The sequence below is a fragment of the Amblyraja radiata genome, chromosome 17, assembly GCF_010909765.2.
Source record: "Amblyraja radiata isolate CabotCenter1 chromosome 17, sAmbRad1.1.pri, whole genome shotgun sequence".
Lineage (NCBI taxonomy): Eukaryota > Metazoa > Chordata > Chondrichthyes > Rajiformes > Rajidae > Amblyraja > Amblyraja radiata.
Genome location: NC_045972.1, coordinates 45545329 through 45554160, shown reverse-complemented (window position 1 = coordinate 45554160; position 8832 = coordinate 45545329). Strand labels below are relative to the sequence as shown.

General features: G+C 45.7%; 1 protein-coding gene across 1 annotated transcript in view; it reads right to left on the bottom strand.

The window, feature by feature from the left end:
- brd7 (bromodomain containing 7) overlaps positions 1 to 8832 on the bottom strand; it is a 34255-nt gene that overhangs the window by 6511 nt on the left and 18912 nt on the right. The window contains exons 10-14 of the mRNA XM_033036361.1: positions 8550 to 8657; positions 6809 to 6944; positions 4558 to 4669; positions 3226 to 3282; positions 475 to 568 (exon numbers count right to left, since the gene is read on the bottom strand). Of these exons, the coding sequence (XP_032892252.1) occupies positions 475 to 568; positions 3226 to 3282; positions 4558 to 4669; positions 6809 to 6944; positions 8550 to 8657 (507 nt within the window). The remainder of the gene's footprint in view (positions 1 to 474; positions 569 to 3225; positions 3283 to 4557; positions 4670 to 6808; positions 6945 to 8549; positions 8658 to 8832) is intronic.

Here is an 8832-nt window from a genome sequence, read left to right as displayed (position 1 = left end):
CTCTCTTGAAAGCATCCAGAGAACTGGCCTCCACTGCCCTCTGAGGCAGAGAATTCCACAGACTCACCACTCTCTGTGAGAAAAAGTGTTTCCCCGTCTCCGTTCTAAATGGCTTACTCCTTATTCTTAAACTGCGGCCCTGGTTCTGGACTCCCCCAACATCGGGAACATGTTTCCTGCCTCTAGCGTGTCCAAGCCCTTAACAATCTTGATCTACCCATCCATGTCACCCATCCTTTTTGTCGACAGATGCTGCCTGTCCCGCTGAGTTACTCCAACATTTTGCATCCAACTTCGGTCTAAACCAGTTCCTTCCTACACCTGTTATCTCTCTTGTTCCGATGAAGGATCAGTAACCTGGAACATTACCACATTCTTTTCCCACAGATGCTGTCCGACTTGCTGAGCATTCCCAGGATTTTCTAATTGACTCTGTTCAGCCTAACATTAACCAGCTCTGAGATGGCTACATACCTGCCGATTCAGGCTCTGCATTTATCAGTGATTGTAGAGAAGCAAAAGTGTCGCAGGCTCGCCCACAACCGCGCGAAGTCTCTGCCGAGGTAACCTGCACAAAGCAACACAGTGTGTTATAGAGAACGAGTTCACAATGCATTTAATCTTATTAAGGGGGTTAGACGGAGGTCTTCTCCCTCGCTATTCTGCATATTGTCATTGTAACACCAAACAAGGATAAATACAATACAATACAATTTATTTGTTGTCATTTGAACCTCATTGAGGTTCAAATGAAATTTGGTTTCTGCAGTCATACACACAAGAAAAAGAACCAAGACACAACACAATTTACACAAACATCCATCACAGTGAATCTCCTCCTCGCTGTGATGGAAGGCAAAGTCTTATCTCTCCCCTCCACTCCTCATTCTCTTCCCGATGTCAGAGTCAAAGCCCCTGGCGGGCGATGGTAAATAAGTCCCGCGGCAATAAAACCCGTGCCGGGCGATGATGTAAGGCCCCGCTCCAGGTAATTTTCAAACCCACAACTCGGGCGGGAGAAGTCGCCGTTGCGGAAGCCCCTGAAAAGCGGTCTCCCACCAGGGACCCGCGGGCTCCCGATGTCACCGTCCACCAGACCTGCGGCTGGAGCCTCCGAATCTCCGGGGTCGGGCCGCAGCAGCGCGCCACCACAGCTCCTCCCGCTCCGAACTCAGCCAGCTCCGCGATGGTGGGTAAGTCCGCAGCTCCGCAACTGGAGCCCCAGGTCGTTCCGGTTGGAGGCCGCTCCACGGTGCTAGGCCCCAACGACAACAGAGACCCGACAGAGAAAAGGTCGGGTCCACCGTACAGGGAAAAGATTTTAAAAGTTTCCCCACCCCCCGCCCCCCCACACACATACCCAGTTAAAAATAAAAAATAAAAACTACATTCAAACGAGACAAAAAATAAATAAAGACAGACGGACACATAATTTCAATAAAATTGTCTTATTTTCAGGGAATGGTTCATATCAAACTGAATGATTTTTAAAGTGCACCACAGTGGCGGTAGAGTTGCTGCCTCACAGCGCCAGAGATCCGGTTTCAATCCTGATTACAGGTACTGTCTGTACAGAGTTTGTACGTTCTCCCCGAGACCAAGTGGGTATTCTCCGGGTGCTCCGGTTTCCTCCCATACTCCAAAAATGTACAGATTTGTAGGTTAATTGGCTTCAGTAAAAATTGGAATTAGTCCCTAGTGTACAGGGTTGTCGCTGGTCGGCGCGGACTCAGTGGACTGAAGGACCTATTTCCGCACTGTATCACTAAACTCTAAATAATTGTCACTAAATTTTTTTTGGCAATTCCTGTACTGCAATCACCTCTTTTTCATTGTTATGTGGCATTGAGTTGAATTGGAACTAAACTTTGAGCCCTTTCTTCCTGCGTCCGTCCTACTCTCCCTTGAGAGTTCTACAAAAATCTGAATCCCAATCCTGTTAACTCTGAAGTTAAATTGTGGAAGCGTTCAATCCTGGTGCCAGCGCAGTTACAAATGTCAGCCAAGGCCGACACACTTCCGATTAAGAATATACACAGGCATCCCAGTTACCGAACTGGGAACCACGACCATAGAATGGTGGCAGCACAAGAACAGGCCCTTCGGCCCACAACGTCCAAGCCGAATATGATGCAAAGATCATCTCTTGCCTACCTGCGTACAATCCATCTCTCTCCATTCCCTGCATGTCAATATGCATATCTTAAATGCCACGATTGTATCTTCCTCCACCACCAAACCTGGCAGCACGTTCCAGGCACCCACTACCCACTGTGTAAAAAAGTGACCCCGCACATCTCCTTTAAACTTCGCCCCTCTCACCTTGAAGCTATGTCCTCTAGTATCTGAATTTTTAAACCTGGGCAATAGGTTCTGACTTTCTACTGATTCAATAAATCTGTAAAAGAATGATCAATATGTACAGTGGGCATGTAATTCCTGGCACTAATTTCTATGCTACTCTTAAAGATCAGTCTGAAGAAGCTTCTTGACCAGAAACATCACCAATTCCTTCTATCCAGAGATGCTGCCTGACCCATTGAGTTACTCCAGCATTTTGTTTCTATCTTCGTTGTAAATCAGCATCTGCAGTTCCTTCCTCCACTTAAAGATCAGGAAACCCGTAAAACTGTCTAAATTTTTAAAAACTGAAAAAGATGCATCTTCCCACAAATAAGAAAGTTTGTTTGATGCATCCACGCAGCATTTTAAGGCGCTTTCTTGCTCTCCGTTTCACGAACTGAAAATTTGCCCAAAACATTTGATGAAACAAAAAAAAAAAAAAAACCCAATCCTGTTACAAAGATACCACTGACTAAAGGGCCTGTCCCACTGTATGAGGTAATTCAAGAGTTCTCCCGAGTTTCCCCCGATTCGAACTCGGAGAATTACGGTAATAGCTGTTCGCAGGTACTCGTGGCTCTCGTGGACATTTTTCACAGTGCTGAAAAAATTTCCCGAGTTTCCCGAGTACCTGCCGTTAGCGTTACGAGCCGCTATGGGACATCCACGACCTCCGACGTAGCTGCTAAGTACATTCTACGTACTTACCACGAGTTTGATTTTTTTTTAAACTCGGGAGAGCTCTTGAATTACCTTGTACAGTGGGACAGGCCCTTAAATATCAAAGGAACTTTGCACCTTTAAGATTTAACTAGCAGGGATTTACAAGTCAATACTACGTGAGAGAAAGGATGCTGTATCAGTAGATATTAAATGTATTACCTGTACGTCTTCAGAGTTTTGAAGAACAATCACTTCATCTCCATTGTTATTTGTAGCCTGCAAAGATATGATTATGAAAAAATTCAAAAATTGACCTGCAAAACACTTCAAAGTACCTCTACGGCATCAATAAATGCGAGGATTAGTTGTAAAGGTAGTAACAGATACAAATATTAATTATTCAATTATGAATCTCTATTTTTGTAGTTAGAGTATACAAAGACATCTAGATGCTACCTGAGGTTATAAATGGGAGAAGTTTACAACAAATGTCAGAGCACTTGTTTATTCACAGATACAGAATCAACAGCTTCCCAGCACCGAGGGCAAACCAGGAGCCACAAGAGGAGGAATTTAAGGAAATTAGCATGAGCAAAACTAATAATGCTGGAGAATATAATGGGGCTGAAAGTGTATAAATTCCTGAGAATGAACGGAGATAGCTGTGGAATATAGTTGTCATCTTACTAAATTTTAAAGATTGTGGAATAGTTCATAGAGACTAGGCCGCGTGAGTGCCAGGACGGGCCGCGGGGAACAAAGAGGGACCTGGCTTGGCGGGGTCACTGGGGCCTTGCATGGGGGGGGGCCCCACCGAGAACTGAGGAACCCAGCATGGGGCCCACAAGGAACAATTAGAGGGACCAGGCGAGGTCGAGAGGGGGGGGGAGAGAGGGGACACAGAGAACGAATAGGGACAATCAGCGCTATAATTAATACTTTTGTAACTTTGTCGGCGGCCGAGACGCGGCTCTTAAAGATAGCGGAGTCAGGGGATATGGGGAGAAGGCAAGAACGGGGTACTGATCAGGGATGATCAGCCATGATCACATTGAATGGCGGTGCTGGCTCGAAGGGCCGAATGGCCTACTCCTGCACCTATCGTCTATTAACTCATTGCATATGCTGTGTATTTTCTGCAAAACAAATCCACTGTACCCAAAAGTATCATCATGAGCGTGGCATCTAAGATTTAAGAGAGAGTTAGAGGATTTAAGAGAGAGTTAGAGGATTTAAGAGAGAGTTAGATAGAGCTCTAGGGACGGGTTATTGATAGGGGACGATCAGCCATGATCACAATGAATGGCGGTGCTGGCTCGAAGGGCCGAATGGCCTCCTCCTGCATCTATGTTTCTATCTGTATGCCAATGATTATGAATCTCTATTAATCCAGCAAGCTGGGATTTTTGTGGTGTTGAACTGGCAGGTTTTCTTGACTCATGGATGTCATTCTTAGTAATATCCCAAAACACTTGAATCCCTTTTATAATATTTTCTAATAACCCTGAATGTAGTCATGATGTTGAGACATCTCGCAGAATGCAGACCTACCTGCTCCATTTCCTTCAGTGATTTAGAATGCTCCCCGTTAGTCAGGGAATCCAATAAATTATCCACCATGTCCACGCTGTAGTCTTCATTACTTGCCAAAAACTGCTGAACACTGCAAACAAACAGACCGTTCAGTCCTGCTAATCTTTTTGATCTGCCCTATTTATTGCCTATTGGCAATTTGTCCTTCAACATCTAGACAAACACAATTAATTTGGTGAGTGGCTTCTGCCTTCATCGATTTAAACTGCGCAGCTATTCTTCATATCGTCTTTGAAAGGAAGTATTACTAGCGTTGCTGAACAACATGCCATGATGCATGCCACGTGACCATCTAGAGGCTGACAATAAGACACACACCCAGGTCTGATCACCCTGCGGTGGGTCAGCCTGCCTCGACTGAGGGTGTCTTGTGATATAAGGCCGAAACACCCAGTGACGTTGAGGTACACAACTGAAGATGTGTCTGATTGGTAGCAAAATCACCTAGTGGTCATCCCCAAGAATACCAAATGTCAATCGTAGTGAAAAACCTTAGGGATTGTAACATCCAGTCCTACTAATCAATCTGAACAATGTGTGTATTCTCATAGAGATACATACAGTGAGGAAACTGGTCCTTCGGCCCATCTACACAAGTCCCACCTGCCTGCGTTTCGCCCATATCCCCCTATACCCATTCTATCCATGTACCTGTCTAATTGTTTCTTAACGCTGCGATTGTCCCTGCCTCAACTATGTCCTCTGGCAGCTCGTTCCACACACCCACCATCCTGTTAAATCTTTTCCCCTTCACCATAAATCTATGTCCTCTGGTTGACGTTTGGACAGGAAGCTCTGTGCGTCTATCTGACCTATTCCTCCGATTCTTCTATTTATTAATAGATTAAATACCACCTGGGTTTCCCAGTGACAATCATGCCTTTTCTATTTAAAATACTTTAAATGATTGATTGAGAGATACAGTATGGAAGCATGTTCTTCAGCCCACCGCGTCCACTAGTTCTACATTACATCACTTTTGCATCCACTCCCAACATATTACGGGTCATTTACAGAGGCCAATAAACCCACTAAACCTTCTTTGGGATGTGGATGAAAAGCAAAGCCCCCAGAGAAAACCCATGCGGTCACAGGGAGAACGTGCAAAGCCCACAAAGACAGCACCCGAGGTTGGGATAGAACCCAAGTCTCTGATGCTGTGAGGCAGCAGCTTTACCCGCTGTGCCGCCTTTAAAATAGGCCTGGCAAGAAATAAGAAAGGGGCCCAGCTAGAAACAGGAGCTGCTGGAATCTTCAGACTTCCTCCATCTGAAAGAAAGGTCCTGACCCGAAATGTCATCTGTCCATTCCCTCCACTGATGCTGCCTGACCACCAACACATTGTATTTCGTCGAAAAAACTATACATGTCAGAGTGAGGCCCAGCGCAAATTGGAGGAACAGCACCTCATATTTTGCTTAGGTAGTTTACACCCCAGCGGTATGAACAAGAGCTATCTAATATTAGTTAGCCCTTGCTTTCTCCCTCCTTCCCAGCTCTCACACAAAGCATACTGTCTCTGCCTCTTCCTTTCTTTTTCCTGCACCCCCACCCCCCCCCAAGAAGGGTCTCGACCCGAAACGTCGCCTATTCCTTTTCTCCATAGATGCTGCTTCACCCGCTCAGTTTCTCCAGCATTTTTTGTACACATGACTATGGCCTCAGTTTTGGAGTTCCAAAACAGTTAACATAGACATAGAAAATAGGTGCAGGAGTAGGCCATTCGGCCCTTCGAGCCTGCTATTCAAGATGATCATGGCTGATCATCCAATTCAGTATCCTGTACCTGCCTTCTCTCCATACCCCCTGATCCCTTTAGCCGCAAGGGCCACATCTAACTCCCTCAACCACCCTCTGTGGCAGAGAATTCGACAGATTCACCACTCTCTGTGTGAATTTTTTTTTCTCTCATCTCGGTCCTAAAAGACTTCCTTCCCCCTTATCCTCAAACTGTGACCTCTTGTTCTGGACTTCCCCAACATCGGGAATAATCTTCCTGCATCTAGCCTGTCCAACCCCTTAAGTTTTTTGTAAGTTTCTATAAGATCCCCCCTCAATCTTCTAAATTTTAGCGAGTACAAGCGAGTAACACTTCAAAATGTTCTATGTTGTCAACTGTACTATTTTACTCTTCTTAACTAATGGATGTAAACTATCAAAACAAACACTATTGCTGTGATTCAGCTTTCTTTAAAGAAAGAAAACTCACCTGAAGGAACCAGGAAGACTTGCTTCATTGCTGTACGTCGAGTAGACCAGGTCAGAATCCTCTTTGCTGAGGTTCGCACAGGTGGAATCGTAGAATGGAGCATAGGAACTGAATGGTCCGTAGTTCAGGTAAGTCACTGCAACACCATACAATGGAAAGAAAATTACTTACTGCATGAGAGCACAAGTAAAGTTCATGAAAAACTTCAATCTCTATGTTCCAACCACACTCGGGCAACATAGATGTCATAAGATAGACAAAAGTGCTGGAGAAACTCAGCGGGTGCAGCAGCATCTATGGAGCGAAGGAAATAGGCTACGTTGCCTATTTCCTTCGCTCCATAGATGCTGCTGCACCCGCTGAGTTTCTCCAGCATTTTTGTCTACCTTCGATTTTCCAGCATCTGCAGTTCCTTCTTAAACACATAGATGTCATAATTTGACAAAGTTTAAGTGCAACCACCTCACATGTTTGGAAAGGGCTGCCTCAGCTAAAAATCAAGGTCAGTTTTCACTTAGAAGTAAAATAGAGACACAAGGAACCACAGATGCTGAAATCTTGAGCAGAACACAAAGTACTGGAGGAACTCAGGGTGTCAGGCAGCATCTGTGGAGGGAAATGGATGGGCGATGCTTCTGACCTGAAATTTGCCTGGGTCGGCACGGTGGCACAGTGGTAGAGTTGCCGCCTCATGGTGCCAGACCCGGGTTAGATCCGGACTATGTGCGCTGTCTGTGCAGAGATTGCGATGGCGTGGGTTTCCCCAGGGTGTTCCTATTTCCTCCCCCATGTTCCAAAGACGTACATGGATTAGACAGGTGCATGGAATGGACAGGTTTGGAGGGATATGGACCAAACGCAGGCAGGTGGGACTACTGTAGATAGGGCATGTTGGGTGCCGAAGGGCCTGTTTCCACGCTGTATCACTCTATGACTCTACATGTAGATGTGTAGGTCGACTTTTTTCCTAAGTTGCTCCTGGAGTGTCGGATGCAAAAGTGGGATAGCATGGACTCAGCTGGCTGGAAGGGCCTGTTTTCACGCTATATCTCTAAACTGCACTACATTTCCTCCACAGACGCTGCCTAACCCGCTGAGTTACTCCAGTACTTTTGCGTTCTGCTTGCTATTGGAAGCATAATGGCAATCCCGTTTACAAATTACGTTTGGCAATCAACGCAATATTAATTTTGTGGTAGACAAAAATGCTGGAGAAACTCAGCGGGTGAGGCAGCATCTATGCCTCACCCGCTGAGTTTTTCCAGCATTTTTAGACAATAGACAATAGGTGCAGAAGTAGGCCATTCGGCCCTTCGAGCCAGCACCGCCATTCAATGTGATCATGGCTGATCATCCCCAATCAGTACCCTGTTCCTGCCTTCTCCCCATATCCCTTGACTCCGCTATTTTTAAGAGCCCTATCTAGCTCTCTCTTGAAAGCATCCAGAGAACCGGCCTCCACCTCCCTCTGAGAGAATTCCACACGCTCACCACTCTCTGTGAGAAAAAGTGTTTCCTCGTCTCCGTTCTAAATGGCTTACTCCTTATTCTTAAACTGCGGCCCCTGATTCTGGACTCCCCCAACATCGGGAACATTTTGACTACCTTCGATTTTTCCAGCATCTGCAGTTCTTTCTTAAATATTAATTCTGTGGCCAGTTGCTCTTTGTGTCTCCATTCTGAAAGATGATTCAAAGCACTGATAAAAAACACTAACTCCAGCAACATGTGCAGCACAAACCTGGAATAACTTTATTACGTTTGTCTTCCTTAAATCCCTGGAGAGTGTTGATACCAGTCTGCAATCTACCTGTCATCATACCGAGCTTCACCTGGCAGTAATTCACATCTGTGAAAAGATAAAGCACAATAAACACTTGATGCACAGATCGAACGCGAAACCTGAGCGCAGGTCCCACGGTGGCGCAGCGTTAGAGTTGCTGCCAGAGCCAGGTTCGATCCCGACTACGGGCGCTGTCTGTTTGTACGTTCTCCCCGTGACCTGCGTTGGTTTTCTCCGAGAT